We start from the raw sequence: 23,186 nt of genomic DNA on the forward strand, positions 1-23,186 counted from the left end.
GGCAGGCTATAAAGGACACAGTGTCTCTCGACATTTCAAAAAAAATTCATAACCAAGACCAAACATTGCTAAAAGGAACGATTTTAGAACAAGTATCAGTTCCCAAAAGAGGAGGAGACAGGTTCCTAAAATTACGCCAACAAGAAACATACTGGATACATAATATGGGCACCATGACCCCTATGGGGCTCAATGAGGATATAGATCTTGCAGCCTTCCTCTAAAAATCGGTCTTTCCACTAAAATTCAATCCTCATAGAATTATATACACTATCCTTACACGGTATATAAACATATGTACACAAATACATAATTTCATCTTTCCTATTGCCATAGATACTAAATCAGCACGACCAATAAGTAGTACTACACTTATGAGGCATATCCAAATGGCCCCTGAATCCAAAACTGGTTGGGACCACAAGCAATTTCTACCCCCTTCTCCAATATGACAAAAATCCACAGAGTCTATGCTAGTGAGTATACTAGCCTATCGTAATAAAAGCCCGGAGCAACTCTCTAGGGCCCTACTCACATTTTATCTCCCAGAGATTAGTAGATATACATGAAAATATAGTCTACCTTTTATCTATTTATTGTTATTAACTTTACACCTTAAATTGCAGTTTTTTGTCTTTCAATATACATTTTAGAACTCCTTTGGTTTCCCTGCATATTAACCATGGGACCGTTTTAACAAAGCGTTAATCTGATTATTGAAACCTTTATGATCTAAGTCCAATATTTTAATTAAAGACCCCCATATATTTATGGCTAGCCCAGTATTTATTTACTAAACAAATAACACTGCTGTAGTCCTTTGATGTAATACTTGGCCCTTCAGTATACGACAGGTTAATTAGCAGTATTTTGTCTTTCAATATACATTTTAGTAATATTTTGTTTTCGGTGCATATTAACTTTGGGATCGTTTTAACAAAAATGTCAATTTGATTATCGAAACCTCTAGGATCCAAGTCCAATATTTTGACGAAAGTCTCCAATATACTTAAGCTAGCCCAGTATTTGTTTTTAATACAAAGAACACCGCTGTAATACCTTGGTGCAATTCTTAGCTCTTCAGCGCATTACAAGTATCAACACACACATTCCCTGTAGCGTCTCTAAGTTTCCATAGCAACCAGCTTTGTGACCAATTATATGCGTACACGGAATCACGTAGACGTCACACGTTTGTTAGCCGTACATCCTAGCAGGCCTGAACTTCACGCCCCCTTAGCAGCCTTTTTAAACCGGGAAAATGCCGAAGCCTGTCAGTACACTTTTTTACCTCTGAAGAAGAAGTATCGTTATTACTTCGAAACGCGTAAGGTTTTCACTACTAAGTGGGCTGACAGGTCCTGCTAGAATCGGCATCTACATTCATTCATTCTACATTCCTCCTGCCAACTACCGGTACTGTATTGAAAATAGCATTGTATCCCTGCACTTTACTATTGTGGATTACACATTGATGCTCACCACGGCATAAACAAAATAACATTGCCGGTTGCCTCTTTTGGAATTTACAGACCATATTAGTGCTGCTAACTCCAGTGCCACTTTTATAACACCATGTTATTGCAGCTCAACAACCAGATTCTGCACTTCTAAACTTATTCAATTTCAGCACATCCCTGAACATAGAGTGATTTTCAGGGTATTTCTATGCCATTTTAACCTCATATAAATTTTGAAGGTTTTTAATGTAAGCACATTTTTTATTATCTGTCTGTAATAAATAGCTCTTCATTTTTACGGTATCACACTATGTCTTTGTCTCTGCTTCTTGTATTTTATCACTAATCTCTTGTGAGGACACGTGACATCCCACTATCAAAAGAGAGAACAAATACTCAGAGAGCCCAGGATTTCATTGTTACAAAGGTCACCCAAGACATTCTTTAAGATACCAACAAAGAGGGAGCCTAAGGACCATCCCTGCTGGAGTAAGAGAGTCCAGGATTGCCATTCCCACTGACAGGAAAAAATACTAGGTATTACTCTCAACATCCACAAAACCATCTTTAACCCCTTGCTGATCACTTACCTCATAGGATTGAGGTTTGCTCTGGTAAGCACAATATACTTACTTTATACCAGGATAAACATTCAGTCTCTGCTTATATCACTTTGCAGTACTACTCTATGTTTTTGTTTTCTCTCTTTATTTCTATACATCTATGAGAATATTGGACATCCAAGCTTCTGAAAGAAGAAGAAATCTATAGAGAGTCCAAGATTGCCATTTCACCAACAAGTTCCTCCAAAAACTGCAGTACTTCAACAAATACCATAGAGAGAACCAAAGGATCATTCCTGCCTTCATAAGAGAGTCCAGGATCTCCATTTTCAAGGATAAACAGATACCAAGAGATTGTCAAGGGAGCATACAGTTGCCAAGGGACCATCTATACCCCATTGCTGATCACTTACCTCATAGGATTGAGGTTGGCTCTGGTAAGCGCTATCACTTACCCTATACCAGAATTTTGCTGGGAAAGAACTAACCTGTACCACCTCATTGGTTTTGAACTTTTTTTATGTATACACCATACAGCATATTATTATTATTATAATATCCATAATTGTATAGCAGTGCGCCTATTCACTATTGAGAAATTTCTCTTTCGACTCACATATATATATATATATATATATATTTATATTTATATAGTTCCAAAAAAAGACAGCACTGTATGTATGTGATGTCCCAATGAAAGCATAGCTGATGTGCCCTTTCAGGAACTACTTCTTTTCTTTTCGGGACATTTGATAAAGATGCCAGTTAGGCATCGAAACGACATGTTTACCCCTGGATTTTGACCCTTTGTATGATTAAAAGTTAAATTTTACTTTTTTAAGTCCAGTGAGTGCTGTCTTTTTTTGGAACAGTGGATATCTATTTTGACATTGCACCCTGGCAGCTATCCTAACATTTATATGGTGTGCAGTTCTATGTGGGACATTTGAGATATACATATATATATATATATATATATATATATACACATACATACATACAGTGGGGCAAAAAAGTATTTAGTCAGCCACCAATTGTGCAAGTTCTCCCACTTAAGAAGATGAGAGAGGCATGTAATTTTCATCATAGGTATACCTCAACTATGAGAGACAAAATGGGGAAACAAATCCAGACAATCACATTGTCCGATTTGGAAAGAATTTATTTGCATATTATGGTGGAAAATAAGTATTTGGTCACCTACAAACAAGCAAGATTTCTGGCTCTCACTGACCTGTATCTTCTTCTTTAAGAGGCTCCTCTGTCCTCCACTCATTACCTGTATTAATGGCACCTGTTTGAACTTGTTATCAGTATAAAAGACACCTGTCCACAACCTCAAACAGTCACTCTCCAAACTCCACTATGGTGAAGACCAAAAAGCTGTCGAAGGACACCAGAAACAAAATTGTAGACCTGCACCAGGCTGGGAAGACTGAATCTGCAATAGGCAAGCAGCTCGGTGTGAAGAAATCAACTGTTGGAGTAATAATTAGAAAATGGAAGACATACAAGACCACTGATAATCTCCCTTGATCTGGAACTCCACACAAGATCTCACCACGTGGGGTCAAAATGATCACAAGAACGGTGAACAAACATCCCAGAACCACGCGGAGGGGACCTAGTGAATGATATGCAGAGAGTAAGGAACAACGTAACAATGGCTACCATCAGTAACACACTACGCCGCCAGGGACACAGATCCTGCAGTGCCAGACGTGTCCCTCTGCTTAAGCCAGTACATGTCCGGGCCCGTCTGAAGTATGCTAGAGAGCATTTGGATGATCCAGAAGCGGATTGGGAGAATGTCATATGGTCAGATAAAACCAAAGTAGAACTGTTTGGTAGAAACACAACTCGTCGTGTTTGGAGGAGAGAGAATGCTGAGTTGCAACCAAAGAACACCATACCTACTGTGAAGCATGGGGGTGGCAACATCATGCTTTGGGGCTGTTTCTCTGCAAAGGGAACAGGACGACTGATCCGTGTACATGAAAGAATGAATGGGGCCATATATGGTGAAATTTTGAGTGCAAACCTCCTTCCATCAGCAAGGGCATTGAAGATGAAATGTGGCTGGGTCTTTCAGCATGACAATGATCCCAAACACACCGCCCGGGCAATGAAGGAGTGGCTTTGTAAGAAGCATTTCAAGGTCCTGGAGTGGCCTAGCCAGTCTCCAGATCTCAACCCCATAGAAAACCTTTGGAGGGAGTTGAAAGTCAGTGTTGCCCAGCGACAGCCCCAAAACATCACTGCTCTAGAGGAGATCTGCATGCAGGAATGGGCCAACATACCAGCAACAGTGTGTGACAACCTTGTGAAGACTTACAGAAAACGTTTGACCTCTGTCATTGCCAACAAAGGATATATAACAAAGTATTGAGATGAACTTTTGATATTGACCAAATACTTAATTTTCTACCATAATTTGCAAATAAATTCTTTCCAAATCAGACAATGTGATTGTCTGGATTTGTTTCCACATTTTGTCTCTCATAGTTGAGTTATACCTATGATGAAAAGTGGGAGAACTTGCACAATTGGTGGCTGACTAAATACTTTTTTGCCCCACTGTATATATATATATATATATATATATATATATATATATATATATATATATATATATATATATATATATATATATATATACACACACACACACATATACACACATACATATATACACACACATATACACACATACATATATACACACACATATACACATATATATATATATATATATATATATATATATATATATATATATATATATATATATATATATATATATATACATATATATACACATACACATCTCTCAACATTTCCACTAGCCCACTAGCCATTGGCGAGTGGAAATTTAACAGTGGTGAGTGAAAGTTAGTGAGTGAATGTTGAATCAACATTTACTCACTGTCCAAAGTCTGGTGGTGTGTTGTAAGTAGCAAGTTAGCATATTGTATTTGAAAAGTGCACACTTCTATTGCAGCATTGAAAAACACAAATTTTGGGCTTTGTGCTAAAAATATTATCTAAATGGATATTATGTATCCATGAAAGGGCAAGGATATGTTTCCAGATAGATTCAGTGTCCATGACTCTGTCTCTAACAGACAAGAGATGTTTGAAATTGGTTGCAGCATGTTGGCACCTTCAGTTTCAGTCATTCCCTTCAGTGGCTATGTGCATGGAAGTTTTAGGCCTCATGACTGCAGCATCGGACGCAATTCCTTTTGCTCGTTTTCACATGAAACCTCTCCAGCTTTGTATGATGAATCAATGGTGCCGGGATTATACAAAGATATCACAATTAATATCCTTAAATCCCAATGTTCAACACTCTCTGACGTGGTGGTTAAATCACCAGCGTTTAGTTCAAGGGGCCTCTTTTGTTCGGCCAACCTGGACTGTGATCACAACAGATGCGAGTCTTTCAGGTTGGGGAGCTGTCTGGGGATCTCTGACAGCACAAGGGGTTTGGAAATCTCAAGAGGCGAGATTACCAATCAATATTTTAGAACTCCGTGCAATTCTCAGAGCTCTTCAGTTTTGGCCTCTGTTGAAGAGAGAACCGTTCATTTGTTTTCAGACAGACAATATTACAACAGTGGCATATGTCAATCATCAGGGTGGAACTCACAGTCCACAAGCTATGAAAAAAGTATCTTGGATACTTGTTTGGGCGGAATCCAGCTCCTGTCTAATTTCTGCCGTTCATATCCCAGGTGTAGACAATTGGGAGGCGGATTATCTCAGCCGTCAGACTTTACATCCAGGGGAGTGGTCTCTCCATCCAGATGTTTTCTCAGATTGTTCAGATGTGGGGTCTTCCAGAAATATATCTGATGGCTTCTCATCTAAACAAGGAACTTCCCAGGTACCTGACCAGGTCCAGGGATTTTCAGGCGGAAACAGTGGATGCGCTGACACTTCCTTGGTGTTATCAACCTGCTTATATCTTCCCGCCTCTAGTTCTTCTTCCAAGAGTGATCTCCAAAATCATCATGGAACAATCATTTGTGTTGCTGGTGGCTCCAGCATGGCCCCACAGGTTTTGGTATGCGGATCTTGTTCGGATGTCCAGTTGCCAACCCTGACCACTTCCGTTAAGGCCGGACCTACTGTCTCAAGGTCCGTTTTTCCATCAGGATCTTAAATCATTAAATTTGAAGGTATGGAAATTGAACGCTTAGTGCTAAGTTATAGAGGTTTCTCTGACTCAGTAATTAATACTATGTTACAAGCTCGTAAATCTGTCTCTAGGAAGATTTATTATCGAATTTGGAAGACTTACATTTCATGGTGTTCTTCTCATAAATTCTCTTGGCATTCTTTTAGAATTCCTAGAATTTTACAGTTTCTTCAGGATGGTTTGGATAAAGGTTTGTCTGCAAGTACTTTGAAGGGACAAATCTCTGCTCTTTCTGTTTTATTTCACAGAAAGATTGCTATTCTTCCTGATATTCACTGCTTTGTACAGGCTTTAGTTCGTATTAAACTAGTCATTAAATCAATTTCTCCTCCTTGGAGTCTTAATTTGTTTTTGAGGGCGTTACAGGCTCCTCCATTTGAGCCTATGCACTCTTTGGACATTAAACTACTTTCTTGGAAAGTGTTGTTCCTTTTGGCCATCTCTTCTGCTAGAAGAGTTTCTGAGCTTTCTGCTCTTTCTTGTGAATCTCCTTTTCTGATTTTTCAGCAGGATAAGGCGGTTTTGCGGACTTCATATAAGTTCTTACCTAAGGTTGTGAATTCTAACAACATTAGTAAAGAAATTGTTGTCCCTTCCTTGTGTCCTAATCCTAAGAATCCTTTGGAAAAATCCTTACATTCTTTGGATGTGGTGAGAGCTTTGAAATATTATGTTGAAGCTACTAAAGATTTCAGAAAGACTTCTATTCTATTTGTTATATTCTCTGGTTCTAGGAAAGGTCAGAAGGCTTCTGCTATTTCCTTGGCTTCTTGGTTAAAGCTTTTGATTCTTCAAGCTTATTTAGAGTTGGGTCATTCTACTAGATCAGTCTCCACTTCGTGGGCTTTTAAGAATGAAGCTTCAGTTGATCAGATTTGCTAAGCGGCAACTTGGTCCTCTTTGCATACATTTACTAAATTCTACCGTTTTGATGTATTTGCTTCTTCAAATGCAGTTTTTGGTAGAAAAGTTCTTCAGGCAGCTGTTTCAGTTTGATTCTTCTGCTAATGTTTTAAGTTTTTCTTTTCTTCATGAGAATAACTTATATTTTGGGTTGTGGATTAATTTTTCAGCATATGGCTATTTATTTTTATCCCTCCCTCTCTAGTGACTCTTGCGTGGAGTTCCACATCTTGGGTATTTGATATCTCATACGTCACTAGCTCATGGACTCTTGCCAATTACATGAAAGAAAACATAATTTATGTAAGAATTTACCTGATAAATTTGTTTCTTTCATATTGGCAAGAGTCCATGAGGCCCACCCTTTTTATGGTGGTTATGATTTTTTTTGTATAAAGCACAATTATTTCCAAATTCCTTTGTTGATGCTTTTTACTCCTTTCTTTATCACCCCACTACTTGGCTATTTGTTAAACTGAATTGTGGGTGTGGTGACGGGTGTATTTATAGGCATTTTGAGGTTTGGGAAACTTTGCCCCTCCTGGTAGGATTGTATATCACATACGTCACTAGCTCATGGACTCTTGCCAATATGAAATAAATGAATTTATCAGGTAAGTTCTTACATAAATTATGTTTTTTTCTACCCAGCTGTCGTCTTCCCCAGGACCCCTAGTTGATGTTGCCAAGTGCAATGCACATAAGGTCCATTTGATGAATTAGTACCCAGTTTTTAATAAACATATTAAAAACAATGGCACTTTAATTAATCAAAATTGGCATTTCACTGTTCTCTTCAAAAACTTACCTTTTAATCCTGGCAGCCGCTCCAGCACTTCCTCCAACCGTCGCAAGCCGTCTTCGCGGGTCCAAAATGACGAATCCGGCTTCCTACAATCACAGCGTTGCATCAGGCCAAGATTCCCCACGGGGGGAAGCTGTGATTGGAGGAAGCCTGATTCGTCATTTCCGACGTCTGCAGAGGCTTCCGACGGCCGGGGGAATCGCTGGAGCGGCATTCAGGATTAAAAGGTAACTTTTTGAAAAAAACAGTGAAATGTCAATTTTGATGAATTAAAGTGCCCTTGTTTTTAATAGGTTTATTAAAAACTGGGCACTAATTCATCAAAATGGACCTTCACTTTAATTTATTACTGTAGGTAGAATTATTTAACTTGTTATGGTATAAAATAAAAACAATATTAAAAATGACTGCACAATAAGGTGTAACACAATGGCTAAGCATATGTAAAGAGGGGGTGGAGTAGTAGTGAGTAAATAAATATGTGTATGGGTGTGACTGTGAATATACTTGTATAGGTATGTGTTTATGTGTGTGTGTATTATACTTGACAGCCTGCAAAACTACTGGACATCTGGCAAATCTAGGTCTGTGTTTATTATGCTTGGGGCACTTGTCACAAACAAGCATTTTTATTAGAAACTGTAAGCATTCCTATATTTGGTAATGTAATTAACACTAGTTCACCATTTAAAAGTGAAGGTAAACTTTGATGAATGAAAGCCCGATTTTTAAAAATACTATTAAAAACAGGGGCACTTTCATTCATCAAAGTTTAGAAGGCAGCCGTTTTGTTTAAAAACGTACCTTTCTTCTCTTAACAGCCGGAGCAGCTTCTCCCACCCGGAGATCCTCTCTTCACACGTCATCAGTGACTAATCCGGCTTCAGGAACCATTGCCTAAGGCCATGCCGTGATTGGAGGAAGCCAGATTAGTCATGGCTGACTTGTGAAGAGAGGATCTCTGTGCGGGGGAAGCTGCTCCGGCTGTGAAGAGAAGAAAGTTTATAAACAAAACGGCTACTTTCTAAACTTTGATGAATGAAAGTGCCCCTGTTTTTAATAGTATTTTTAAAAACTGGCTTTTAGTCATCAAAGTTTACCTTCACTTTAAAACTTGCTTGTACATTTAGGGCAGGTGTGTTGGACCTTCACACACTTAAAAGGACATAAAACACTTTTTTTTTTCTTTCATGATTCAGGAAGAGAATACAATTTTAAACAACATTCCAACTTACTTCTATTATAGAATTTGTTTAATTTTTTAGATATCCTTTGTTGAAGAAATGGCAATGCACATTTTGAGCCAATCATACGAGGCATCTATGTGCAGCCACCAATCAGCAGCTTCTGATCCTATCTAGATATGCTTTTCGGCAAAGAACATCAAGAGAATGAAGCAAATTAGAAAGTTTAAAATTGCATGCTCTTTTTAAATCATGAAAGAAAACATTTGGGTTTCATGTCCCTTTAAGATTACACATTAAAAACTATTTTTATTTTTGACAGGTGGCATGCACTACTACACCATGGCTACCCACCCATCACCTGCAGCAAGTGCCATAATGTAGCTACTTATTTCTTTTAATGTGGCCACATATACTTTCAAACAGGGTTGCTACGGTTACCCCTGGTTTATGGTAATGCATTGTCATGTTACTGTAATATACTTTTGATTGCATATATTTTAACCACCATTATTTTGTCAACCAGATGTTTTGATATATTTCTTGTGTATAAGCATATCACAGACAAAGAAGTTGCACTACTTCTGTTCACAAATTTCATATTATTTACACAATGAAAAACCACTGTTTTCAGCATATACAAAGTACACCTTTCACCATTTCCATTATTTTTCTTATCAGGTAGTACACGTGAATCGAAAATAGACGGAACACAGAATGATTCCTTTCTGACTGAGGTGACAATGAACAGTGGGAGGAGACCACCAAGTAGATAGAGTGGGCAGTGGCATGAAGAGGTGACATGATTTGCGTCGTATGGGATATTATTACATTTAAATAAAGAGCATTTAGTAGATTATATATTTGAATTAAAATACAAGCTTTCAATACCACGTTGGTCTATTTCTACAAAAAACGTATTGGATAGAAACTTGCAATTGAATTATTGTCAACCCTTACATTTACCATATTGGCTAAAAACACGTCGTGTACATATAACGCAGTGCTGTTTTGGTCTTAATTTAAAAAACCCCCAGATGTATTTTTATTGAAAAAGGGAGATCTTCATCAATAGACTCCCCTTACGGTCACAAGTCCGCCTGTAGGTTGGATGCTGGGAAATGTAGTCTTAGCAACATATACAAGCTAAGAGAACTGAAAAACCCAGTTCAATCTTACACTAGTCCACTATATAAACCGTTCATTGTTTACACTCTTGACCCCGATTACACCGATGTTTACCTCACTCTTATAAATCACAAGTCTCCTTGTCCATGTGTTGCTGCAGATATAACCTACTTCCGCTCTTGTTCCTGTACTAAGATGTCTGCGAGTTTACTCCATCTTTATTGAGGTCTGCCCTTCATGAGATCTTTGTCTTTCAGTAGATTCTTTTCGCGTACTAATATCATACAAACATAGTTCAAACACACCATCTTCGAATTTATATTAGAAGTAGAAAATAATTTCAAGTGGCTGATTTCACATGCACAGCCTTCCCTTAATCAACATTGCTGTATTAGCTTCAAGGCAGCGCCCACACATTGTGAGGGAGTGACAGCGCCTGCTCACTAAGTACTAGCTGCTGCTGTCATGGCGCTGTCCAGGGTGTCCGTGTTAGGATTGCGGGCCGGGTGTAGAGGTGAGAGGAAAGGAGGTCATCAGGGAGATGGACATAAAAATCGTGCGATAATAAAGGACTGTATCCTTCACCCACATTTTGTGCTTTCCCTGTAATGTATTTTGTTTTTCACCCACATTGTGTTCACTGGGCTACCTGAGCTGTGTAGCCAGTGTCCTTTTTGCTGAGATGCCCTAACTATAGTGAACCACCCTGCCTTGTTCACCCATGTTGTTCTGTGTAGCATGGGTCATCCACACAAATCACTATATATTTAATGCTCTCTAAGTAAACTTCTTGCCGAACCACACAGTGATCTTTTTTCAACCTGTTGGTCCCTACCTTTTTATGCATGAACCCCACAGAACCCTTTCACTGTGTATGTTAGACATCATCAGTCTGCATTATGTCATATGCACGCTGGCTTCCCAACATTCTTCCCCTTTATGCACTCTCAACTTTAGGAGTACATCTTTACGTCTTAAGGTTCCATCCACCATCCCACATATACCGAGCCACTAGGGATCCTTCCTTAACCTTAGTGCCGTCAGTCACTGAAGTTTACCTCTAGTCTACCTATATATATCCTTAGCTGCCATATGCCTCCCCCCAATCCCACGTATGCGCAGCCACTGGAATTCCCTCCAACCAATGCATGACAATCAGAAATAGGTTCCCTATACCCTGCATATGTCTGGCTACCAGAAGCACCCCTAACTAGGGAAGGCTAATGCCCAGGTGGTCCTCCCATCAAGTGTGTACCAAGCCACTTGTGACCCCCTCTGGCTCACATTCCCAGTCATTAGAAATCTCCCATCTGTATGGGACTCTTCCAACACAAAATGGATCCTGTTTATATAGTTCTCCATATAGCAGGAAGGTGACAGCAAATTCCAATATTTTGTTTGTATATATAGTTCTCCATACCATATGTCCTGCCTCCAGTGGTCTCCCCTCTTCTGTGTACCTTGCCCTTGAGGACTCCTTCCTTGTGAATGTTCTGCTTTTAGGTGTCCCTTTTACCCTTTATGTGCCCTGTCTACAAAAAGTCCAGCTATCTCACTTGTGTTGTACTTCAAGTGGTACCCTATGCCACCCATTATGTTCTCCTTTTAGCTCTGAGCACCATGTTACTTGTGTGCTCTTCTGCTCTTCCTTGCTCCCTTAGCTACATCATTGTCTTCAGTTGTTTACTTGCAGTCATCCTTGCCCACAATCCTGTGTTTTTTTATTTGCACTACTTCTTTTGTTCTCCATTCTACATGCAAATTGGCCACCTGTATTCTTTCTTTTTCATGGCTTTTTTTTTTTGCTGACATTTATTTTTGTAGGCTCTCTATTTCGACGCCCGTCCCTGCTCCCCCATCATACATCAAGACATGCCGGGGGGCCTGCTGGTGTGCCAAGTGCAGGGAAGGATTCTGCATTGTATGCTTTGCTTGTTGGAGCCACCACCCTTGGGGCTGGACTCTATGTAAGTTTGACCAGTAAAGGCAGTGAGGTCCTTCATTTGTTTGTGTATAATACTCACTCTTACTCTCCTCTTAGGTGTTCAGAACTATCCGTGGAGACAGAGAGCGATACAATGATAGAATTTCATCCCTGTCTACCATCATACAGCCAGACATTGAGGGTAAGTGTGTGCTGAAGTGGTGTACTCATTCCTACTTCATTGTGGTATTATGTGCTCATCTGATATGTTAATATCTCCTTTATCCGTTTTTTTTTAGGGCAAAATGAATTGGTGGAAAAAGGTGAGAGGAGAAGGTTTTGATTTGTATTAATATCTCTTTCTCTTCTCTCCTTTTTTCTTCTCTCTAGCTCTCTCTATATATAGTAGAAAAATACATACAGAGCCTCACAAAAGTAACCCCTTGAAAAATATAATTCTTCTAGATTGAAAAAGAAAAATACATTTTCCCAAATAATATATATTTTTCCAAACATCAGTTTTGAGAGGATATCTTAAAGGGACACTGAACCCATTTTCTTATTTCATGATTCAGATAGAGCATAACATTTTAAGCAACTTTCTAATTTACTCCTATTATCAATTTCTTTGTTCTCTTGATATCTTTCTTTAAAAAGCAGGAATGTGATGCATAGGAGCCGGGCCCTTTTTTTGTTGAGAACCTGGGTTATGCTTGCTTATTGGTGGGTAGATGTAAGCCTCCAATAAGCAAGCACTATCCATGGTGCTGAACCTAAAATGGGCTGGCTGCTAAGATTTACATTCCTGCTTTTTAAAATAAAGATAGCAAGAGAACGAAGAAAAATTGATAATAGGAGTAAATTAGAAAGTTGCTTAAAATTTTATGCTCTGAAAAGAAAAAAATTGTGTTCAGTGTCCCTTTAACCCCTTAACGACCAAGGACGTGCAGGGTACGTCCTCTTAAAAAAGTCACTTAACGACCAAGGACGTACCCTGCACGTCCTCGGTTTGGAAAGCAGCTGGAAGCGATCCTGATCACTTCCAGCTGCTTTCCGGTTATTGCAGGATGCCTCGATATCGAGGCATCCTGCAATAACAATTTTTGCCCCTCCGGTGCAGAGAGAGCCACTCTGTGGCCCTCTCTGCACCGGACATCGATGGCCGCATTCGTTGGTGGGTGGAAGTGGGAGGTGGGTGGGTGGGCGGCCATCGATGGCTTCTTAGTAAGAGAGGGGGGCGGGGCCGGGGGCGCGCACGCGTGCACAGGGGGCGGCGGGAGGGTGCGTGCACGGGGAGGGAGCGGGTGGGAACCGCTTACACTACAGAAACTATTTTGCTGCTATTGTAAAAAATAATACTTAAAAAACCTAATGGAAATCATCTAAGGGATCTGGGAGGGGGTGGGGGATTGATCTTGGGGGGGGGGGGGAGCTACACTACAGAAAAAACTAAAATAAATTGTTAAAAAACATTTTTATATGCAAACTGGGTACTGGCAGACAGCTGCCAGTACCCAAGATGGCCCCCAATAAGGCAGTGGGGAGGGAGTAGAGAGCTGTTTGGGGGGGATCAGAGAGGTTGGGGGCTAAGGGGGGATCCTACACAGCAGCATATGTAAATATGCTTAAAAAAAAAAGAAAAGAAAAAAAATACCTTTTATTTTAGTACTGGCAGACTTTCTGCCAGTACTTAAGATGGCGGGGACAATTGTGGGGTGGGGGAGGGAAGAGAGCTCTATGGGAGGGATCAGGGGGTCTTATGTGTCAGGTGGGAAACTGATCTCTACACTAAAGCTAAAATTAACCCTACAAGCTACCTAATTAACCCCTTCACTGCTAGCCATAATACACGTGTGATGCGCAGCAGCACTTAGCGGCCTTCTAATTACCAAAAAGCAACGCCAAAGTCATATATGTCTGCTATTTCTGAACAAAGGGGATCCCAGAGAAGCATTTACAACCATGTGTGCCATAATTGCACAAGCTGTTTGTAAATAATTTCAGTGAGAAACCTAAAATTGTGAAAAATTTAGCGTTTTTTTTAATTTGATTGCATTTGGCGGTGAAATGGTGGCATGAAATATACCAAAATGGGCCTAGATCAATACTTGGGGTTGTCTACTACACTACACTGAAGCTAAAATTAACCCTAGAAGCTCCCTACATGCTCCCTTATTAACCCCTTCACTGCTGGGCATAATACACGTGTGGTGCGCAGTCGCATTTAGCAGCCTTCTAATTAGTAAAAAGCAAAACCAAAGCCATATATGTCTGCTATTTATGAACAAAGGGGATCCCAGAGAAGCATTTAAAACCATTTATGCTATAATTGCATAAGTTGTTTGTAAATAATTTCAGTGAGAAACCTAAAGTTTGTGAAAAAGGGAAAAAAAAATTTATTTGATCGCATTTGGCGGTGAAATGGTGGCATGAAATATACCAAAATGGGCCTAGATCAATACTTTGGGATGTCTTCTAAAAAAAAATATATACATGTCAATGGATATTTAGGGATTCCTGAAAGATATCAGTGTCCCAATGTAACTATCACTAATTTTGAAAAAAAGTGGTTTGGAAATAGCAAAGTGCTACTTGTATTTATGGCCCTATAACTTGCAAAAAAAGCAAAGAACATGTAAACATTGGGTATTTCTAAACTCACGACAAAATTTAGAAACTATTTAGCATATGTTTTTTTGGGTGGTTGTAGATGTGTAACAGATTTTGGGGGTCAAAGTTAGAAAAAGTGTGTTTTTTTCCATTTTTTCCTCATATTTTATAAAAATTTTTATAGTAAATTATAAGATATGATGAAAATAATGGTATATTTTGAAAGTCCATTTAATGGCGAGAAAAACGGTATATAATATGTGTGGGTACAGTAAATGAGTAAGGGGAAAATTACAGCTAAACACAAACACCACAGAAATGTAAAAATAGCCTTGGTCCCAAACGGACAGAAAATGGAAAAGTGCTGTGGTCATTAAGGGGTTAAAGTCAAAATTAGTTATTTTCTGTTTTTGCTAATTAAAAGAAAAACTAAAATATGCTGCTTGCATAAATATTCAAATCCATCATATTAATATTAAGCTTGCTGTAATTATAACTTTGTTAGTATTTACCAGTTTTGCACACTGGCTTACAGTAATGTTTGCCCATTCTTTTTGGCTAATTTACTTCTGATGGTTTAGGTTAATTGGGTGGTGCTTCTGGACAGCTATTTTTAAACAGTGTCCCATATTTTCAGTAGGATTAAGATCGGGACTTTGACTGGGCCACTGTAGGATATTCACATTTTTGTTCTTGTACCATTCCAAATGAGTTGTTTTGCATTGTGCTTTGGGATCATTTTCCAGCTAAAAATGTAACTTTCTCCCAGGCTTCAGCTTTTTAGCAGACTGAAAAATGTACTTCTTCAGTATTTTGGTCCATACATTCTTCCTTTAAATCTCACAAGATTTGTAGTCCTTGCTGATAAAAATTACCCCATAACATGATACCACCACCATACTTCACTGAAGGGATATTGTTTGTTGAAGTATGAGCAGTGTTTTGTTTGCGCCACACATAGGGCTAGATTTATCAAAGCCCTTCTGCTATAATTACGGCCAAAATAGTGCATATGAACTGATCGTCATATTCAGCAAAGCACTCTACGCCTATAATTGTGCAAATCTGAATGAAACTTCTTCGCACTCTACTTTCATTCGCCTAGGTGCACGGGCGGGCTCCCGAGTGCAACAATATACATTTGTAATAGGCGTAATTTACCAGCCCAACCTACAAATACGCACAGTTTCTGATTTATCATTGCTTTGCGCTGATAGGCAACTGAAATTTCGGCTTCAATTGCGTGTTGTATATTTCGCCATACAGACTGAGGCGAGCACCATTATAATACATGCTTTTACATCTTGTGATGCAGTACTTTCTTCTTTTAACTAATTTTTCAAAGGCTCAGCGCCAAGAAGAGACTGTCAGAAATTTGCGCTTCTACCTGCGCATTTGGTACCAACAGTTTTTTATATGTATATATGTATGTAAAGAAGGGCACTCTCAGGATTTTTTGTAAAGATGATGAATATATTTATTATGACAAAACAAAAAATGTCATGTAGAAAATTAGAGTCGACGTTTTGGCTCTCATATGAGCCTTCTTCAAGACAAAATAAATCTGTAATCAGCTATGAAGCCATGCTCCCAGACTAGAAAATGTGCACATTTTCTAGTCTGGGGGCATGGCTTCATAGCTGATTACAGATTTACTTTGTCTTGAAGAAGGCTCATATGAGAGCCGAAACGTCAACTCTAATTTTCTACCTATGACATTTTTTGTTTTGTCATAATAAATATATTCATCATCTTTACAAAAAATCCTGAGAGTGCCCTTCTTTACATACATGTATACAAGTCTCCTTGAGGATTGCACCCAGGTTGTTAATACACCGCCAAGGTTGGAGTACTGGGCCACTGGCTACTTGATATATATATATTTATATTCATTCATTAAAATTATGGGGGGAGATAAAAAACTGAAATTAAAATCCTCCATGTCTCAAAATTAAATCAATGTAAATATTTGCATAGGAAATTAGCACATCTAGGCAAGATTCCCCGCTTGCTTTTTCCCAGAAACACTTAATATACAATGTTACCAATGCACAAGAGAATTCTGGGTAAGATATGCAAATTAGATATGCAAGCTATTTTCATGGTTAAACCAAAATTCATTAAAATTATGGGGGGAGATAAAAAACTGAAATTAAAATCATCCATGTCATGTTTTTTATCTCCCCCCATAATCTTAATGAATTTTGGTTTAACCATTAAAATAGCTTTACCAATGTAGCAACCAGAAATCTATCTCCTACTGATGAGTTCCAAAAAGAACGAAACAGGCTGTCTAGTGAGTGATTTCTGGTTTTCTGCAATAATCCTGTTAAAAGGATCGCTGTGTTAAAACAGTATTTTGAAGCAAAAAAACTGAGAATTTGCATATCTTACCCAGAATTCTCTTGTGCATTGGTAACATTGTATATTAAAGGGTCAGTCTACCATATAATTGTTATTGTTTTAAAAGATAGATAATCCATTTATTACCCATTCACCAGTTTTGCATAACCAACACAGTTATATTAATATACTTTTTACCTCTGTGATTACCTTGTATATAGGAACCTTCTTCCAGCCCCCTGATCACATGACTGTAACTGTTTATTATCTATTGTCTTAAATTTAGCATTGTTTTGTGCTAAATCTTAAATAACCCCCTGTGCCTGAACACAGTGTTATCTGTATGGCCCATGTGTACTTTCTGTCTCTTTGTGTTGAAAAGAGATTTAAAAAGAATATTATAAGAGGCAGCCCTCAAAGGCTTAGAAATTAGCATATGATCCTACCTATGTTTAGTTTAAACTAAGAATACCAAGAGAAAAAAGCAAATTTGATGATAAAAGTAAATTAGAAAGTTGATTAAAATGACAAGTCCTATCTGAATAAAGAAAGTTTAATTTATACTAGACTGTCCCTTTAAGTATTTCTGGGAAAATGCAAGCGGGGAATCTTGCCTAGATGTGCTAATTTCCTATGAAAATATTTACATAGATTTTTAAATATATATATATATATATATATATATATAAATCTATGTAAAATATATATATATAAATCTATGTAAAATCTATGTATATATATATATATCGATATATTGATATATTTATTTTTGTGATATTAAATTATCAACATATGGATTTAATCACTGTCTGGAGGGCGTTCGTAGGGTTGTAAGGACGCCCCCCAGACGCTATCCAATATTTGAAATCTCGCGTGGTTTCAATTTGTCTACATCGGAACAGTTGTTCCGATGTAGACACTTTAGCCCTGGCAGGAAAGGGTTAATAATCGAAACATGGCGGCGTAAATATTTATAGGGATGTACTGTGATAAATAGGGAGTAAATGCTTTTTCCGACATGCAAAATTTATCATTATTACGCCCCAGCTCGCCTGCTCAAAGTTATGTCTATTTTGTTGATTAATTCAGGCGCACATGTGCGCTTCTCTGGAGGCGAGCTGGGGCGCAGTTAAAGACGAAGCACATACAGAGTTCGCCTAGCCTTTCATAAATCTAGCCCATAGTGTTTTGGCCTAAAAGCTCTATCTTGGTCTCATTTGACCACTAAACCTTTTCCCATATGTTAGCCGAGTCAATCTCTTGCATTTTAGTAAATTATAGATTTGATTTCATATGGCTGGTTTTAAGTAATAGCTTCTTTCTTGCCACCCTCCCATACAGACCAGTTTGATGCAGTGCTCTTGAAATTGATGCCTCTGCATTGTTACTCCAGTCCCAGCCAGTGACCTCTAACTCCTTTAAAGTGACAGATTGTCTCTGGGTTTCCCTCACAATTCTCTTCCTTGCTTGGTTGCTGAGTTTTTGAGTACAACTTTTTCTCAGCAGTGTCTGGGTGATGTGATGTAGCCGTCTCTTCCAGATACTTGATCTAACATTGCTATCTGGGATGTCCAAACATTTTTATATCACTACTGTATATACCTATTCCTATCTGATGTAGTCTGAATTCTCTATCTCTTACATTCTGTAGAATGCTCTTTATTGTCTATTCTATTCTTTATTGTCACAGCGTTCATTCAGATCTGCAGCCTGACCAGTAATCCTTATCCAAATTTGGCCTTTTATCCTTAGAAACAAGTTTGTTACTGTAATGTCTCACAGGCAGAGGCCAGTTGTTAGGTAATTGTATTGTATAGGGTAATGTAAACATGGAACTTCTAGAGTAGAGAAGTAGAACAGTTTTGCAAACTACATATTTTCGTTTTTTTCCTTCATAATATTTTTCAACATAAAGCAAATAACTATTTTTTACATTAAATGTTTTCAGATAAAGTATCACACAGAACACAAGTTAAATACATACTGTTTTTTTTATAATATATAAATATTCACCTTTAGATTTTATCTTTTCTCTGCTTAGTGTCACAGGCAGAAGAAAGAGAAGCAGGAAGTAAAGGAGAGACCGGAGGTGAGTTTTTGGGGAATCTAGGTTTCCTAATCTCTCCTATTTATAGAACCTCTGGATGGAGGGAGAGAGTCTGTGAACCCTAGACCTCTCATTTTTGTCTCTTTCAGGCCTTGCAGAAGTGGAAACACTATCTTTACCTGTCTTTCCATCTCATGTTCCTTTTCTTCTAATTGGTGGAGGAACTGCTTCGTTTGCTGCTGCTCGCTCTATCCGAGCTAAAGATCCTGGAGCCAGGGTAAGGCTTTATATTACATTTCAGAAGGAGGTGTCAGCTTTTGTAACTTTTTGTAGAAAGCTTTAGAAACATAGATTTAAATCAAGAACCAGTAGGTTAAAATAGCTAGTATGTACACTTTCCTAAATAAAGTTTAGAACTGTTAATAGGCATAGATTAAAAAGGGGACCACAAAAATATTAGGGCTATTGAGTGTTAAAGGGACACTGAACCCAAATTTGTTCTTTCGTGATTCAGATAGAGCATGCAATTTTAAGCAACTTTCTAATTTACTCATGTTATCAATTTTTTTTTATTCTCTTGGTATCTTTATTTGAAATGCAAGAATGTAAGTTTAGATGTCGGACCATTTTTGGTGAACAACCTGGGTTGTCCTTTCTGATTGGTGGATAAATTAATCCACCTATAAAAAAGTGCTGTCCAGATTCTGAACCAAAAAAAAAAAAGCTTAGATGCCTTCTTTTTCAAATAAAAATAGCAAGAGAACACAGAAAAATTGATAATAGGAGTAAATTAGAAAGTTGCTTAAAATTGCATGCTCTATCTGAATCACGAAAGAAAAAAATTTGGGTTCAGTGTCCCTTTAACTCGGCTCAAGTTAAATTAATAGAACTCTTATTCTTGCAGTCATATTACAAGTTGAAAGATAAAAGTTGAGCGAAAACCTGAGGCAAGCTAACATCTTGAGGTTGAATAGCACAGCTGCACTAACTCTGTGTAGTATGGGAGGCACTAGAAAACCTTGTTTTGGCTCTCACTCGAGCACTAACCTAAAGCTCGGCTAAGCCAAGGGCACTAAAGCGTAAGGGTGCGTTAAGACATAGTTGAAATAGCATTGTTCTTCACTCAGAAGAAATTTGTATTTTATATATATATTTATATATATATATATATATATATATATATATATATATATATATATATATATATATATATATATATATATATATATATATATATATATATATATATATACATATATATATATACATATATATATATATATATATATATATATATATATATATATATATATATATAAATGAAAATAACATTTTCTTCCGAGTGAACAAAAATGGTGTTTTAAGGGGATATTGGGATATGGTATATGACAAGGTGTTTGACAGGGAAGGGTTCAAAAGGTGTGTGTGTGTGTGCACACATGTATATATTTGTATGTATGTATGTGTGCACACATGTATATATTTGTATGTATGTGTGCACACACATATATACATATACACCTTTGAACCCTTCCTTGACACACACCTTGTCATATATCATATCCTTTTAAAATACTTTTTATACGTTTATTTCCATACTAAAGATAATTTATATATTTAAATATGAGTGAAATACTTTATTTTTATATGTTTTACATGCGTTTTATTATACTTGTGTTAAGTTATGCTAAATTTTTTAGGGCTGCTAGATGTTTCGCTTCCTCAAACACATAACTCACAACTTGTAATATGAGCAATGTTTAATTCTGCCACACTGTCTATTGAAAGTATAAGGCGCGCTAAAGAGATGTTGGCCACCCTTAACATTCTCTGATAATTCTGTTTTACCATTTACTTGTAATACCAGATTGTGCACTATTCTGAGTGTGAGCTCGAGATATTGATAGTGTTTTGCTGATTCGGTGGAATCAAAAAGGTTATCCTGTTGCAACTTATTAAACACCTCTTGTTTTTTTTGTGTGTAAAATTATCCCACAATCCCTTAAGAGGTCAAAAAGAAAATTCTGTAACGTACAAATGTTAGAAATTAAGCAGCAGGTTTAGGCAATTTGCAGTATTGTGAAAACCTGTACTTCAGATTTAGATTTTTTGGTCTCTAGGGACTGTGAGACAAAGCCCAATTTTTATTCCAAAATAAAAGGTTTTGATATCCCTTTAAATGGACGTTACCCAAATGCTAAGTCACAAGTTGTACAGCATATCTGTAAAAGGCTGACTAGAAAACAGTTAATGTTAATGAGTATCATCAGTGCTGAGTTCACGATTTGTTTTTACGTGATGTGGAGGAAATATTGAGGTAAAATACATTTTGTACATAGATGTACATTTGATATTCCCTAGGCAGCTTTTTACAGATATGATGCATCATTTTCAAGTGATTTATTATATGGGTAACATATCCCTTTAAGGTATAGAGCAAAAACAATAACCTGGTTAAAATGGACACTAACAAATGAAAAATGCGACAATCATAAATAATGTTTCTTATTTCTGTATATGATTTTATTAATTCACTTAGTGAAACCTTATGCTTTCTTGATTATCCCTTTATTTTTCCAAGAATTCTGTCTGTTTATAATGCTTTTTTCATTTATTACTTAAAGTGAAAGTAAATCCTAGCATTTTACAAACGCTAGGATTTACTATTGAAACAAATAAAGGGCACTTTCATTCATGAAGTATAAGATACTTCATGTAGAAAACTCCTTTATTTGATTCAATCGATCGCTGTTTTTAGCTGCTACAGCAGCCCACGGCTAAAAAATTTTTTTGGCTAAAAGGTGACGTTTTTCACCTTTTAGCCAATAGCCGTGCGGTAAATCAGGCTTGGCACCCATGGGAGCCGGATTTACCGCACTGCTATTGGCTAAGAGGTGAAAACGTCACCTCTTAGCCAAACATTTTTTTAGCCGTGCTCTGCTGTAGGAGCTAAGAGCGGCGATCGATTGAATCAAATAAAGGAGCTTTCTACCTGAAGTATCTTATACTTCATGAATGAAAGTGCCCTTTATTTGTTTCAATAGTAAATCCTAGCGTTTGTAAAACGCTAGGATTTGCTTTCACTTTAATTGACTACCCTTTTCAGCTCCTTATAGATTTGCCTATTACTGTATGCTACGTATGGGCACTAAAAGATTAACTCTCACGCCCTTTTTTTATTGTTTTATCTTGCTGCAGTCATACAGCCTTACAGATATTCAGTGGGTAGACATCATATGTAATATTGCATTGTGAAAAAATTATCTGTAGCTACCATCAGAAGCTATGTGAGTTTTCTGTCATTAACATTGTTTTTGCAGTCACAATGTTGCCTTTAGAGCAGGGTTCTTCAAACCATAGGTCGGAACCCATTACTGGGTCGCAACACCATGGTAACCAGATCACAACGTGTGTTGTAGGAGCGTGTGTGTTATATGAGAGTTTGTGTGTTGTGTGTATGTCTAATATGAAAGTGTTTGTGCTTTATTAGAGTGTGTCTGGTGTGTGTTTTATGCAAGTGTTTGTGGTGTGTGTGTGTAATATAAGAGTGTGTGTGTATTGTATGAGCATGTGTATTTTATTACCTTTTGCAACGTTCAGTCAGGAATAAAGTACGCACATATTTTACTCACTTTGGCAAAAATTGCAGCTATCTTGTTGTATATTACCTTCAGAAATTTTCAGGCCAAGCATAAAAATAGGGTTGCAAGGGTATGTGGTAGCATTGCAGTGGGTCTTGGGAAAAAATGTTTGACAAACCCTTCTTTAGAGCAACCTTTAAAGGAATTGTTGGGAACTTGAGATCATATTGTTACTCCCTACATCTAATAACTCTAATAATTATACTATTCTATTTAATAGTACTTTAACAATTGAAAAAGAGAAGAAAATACCATGTTGTTTTTTTTTTTGTACAGATTCCTTTTCTCAAAATATTGATAAATAGTTAAAATTATATCTATTTAAAGATAAAAATATTGCTTTGTATGAGCTAATAGAAACTAAAAAAAGAGAA

The 23,186-nt window shown here is 37.5% G+C and overlaps 2 protein-coding genes across 4 annotated transcripts in view; one reads left to right on the top strand and one right to left on the bottom strand.

The window, feature by feature from the left end:
- The window catches only part of MARS2 (methionyl-tRNA synthetase 2, mitochondrial), a 36,535-nt gene extending 26,079 nt beyond the window's left edge, over positions 1 to 10,456 (bottom strand). Inside the window, exon 1 of one of the 2 annotated variants that reach the window (XM_053691056.1) lies at positions 10,362 to 10,456. The gene's annotated coding sequence lies outside the window, so the exon portion shown is untranslated. The remainder of the gene's footprint in view (positions 1 to 10,361) is intronic. The other variant, XM_053691060.1, reaches the window with a different exon arrangement.
- Positions 10,457 to 10,673: 217 nt separating this feature from the next.
- Positions 10,674 to 23,186, top strand: part of AIFM1 (apoptosis inducing factor mitochondria associated 1) — a 94,559-nt gene continuing 82,046 nt past the window's right edge. Inside the window, exons 1-6 of one of the 2 annotated variants that reach the window (XM_053698923.1) lie at positions 10,674 to 10,761; positions 12,072 to 12,214; positions 12,289 to 12,373; positions 12,471 to 12,494; positions 19,166 to 19,213; positions 19,321 to 19,448. In XM_053698923.1, coding sequence (XP_053554898.1) covers positions 10,713 to 10,761; positions 12,072 to 12,214; positions 12,289 to 12,373; positions 12,471 to 12,494; positions 19,166 to 19,213; positions 19,321 to 19,448 — 477 coding nt within the window. In that variant the 5' untranslated portion in view covers positions 10,674 to 10,712. The remainder of the gene's footprint in view (positions 10,762 to 12,071; positions 12,215 to 12,288; positions 12,374 to 12,470; positions 12,495 to 19,165; positions 19,214 to 19,320; positions 19,449 to 23,186) is intronic. The other variant, XM_053698924.1, reaches the window with a different exon arrangement.

Source organism: Bombina bombina, chromosome 1, assembly GCF_027579735.1.
Source record: "Bombina bombina isolate aBomBom1 chromosome 1, aBomBom1.pri, whole genome shotgun sequence".
NCBI classification, from domain to species: Eukaryota; Metazoa; Chordata; class Amphibia; order Anura; family Bombinatoridae; genus Bombina; species Bombina bombina.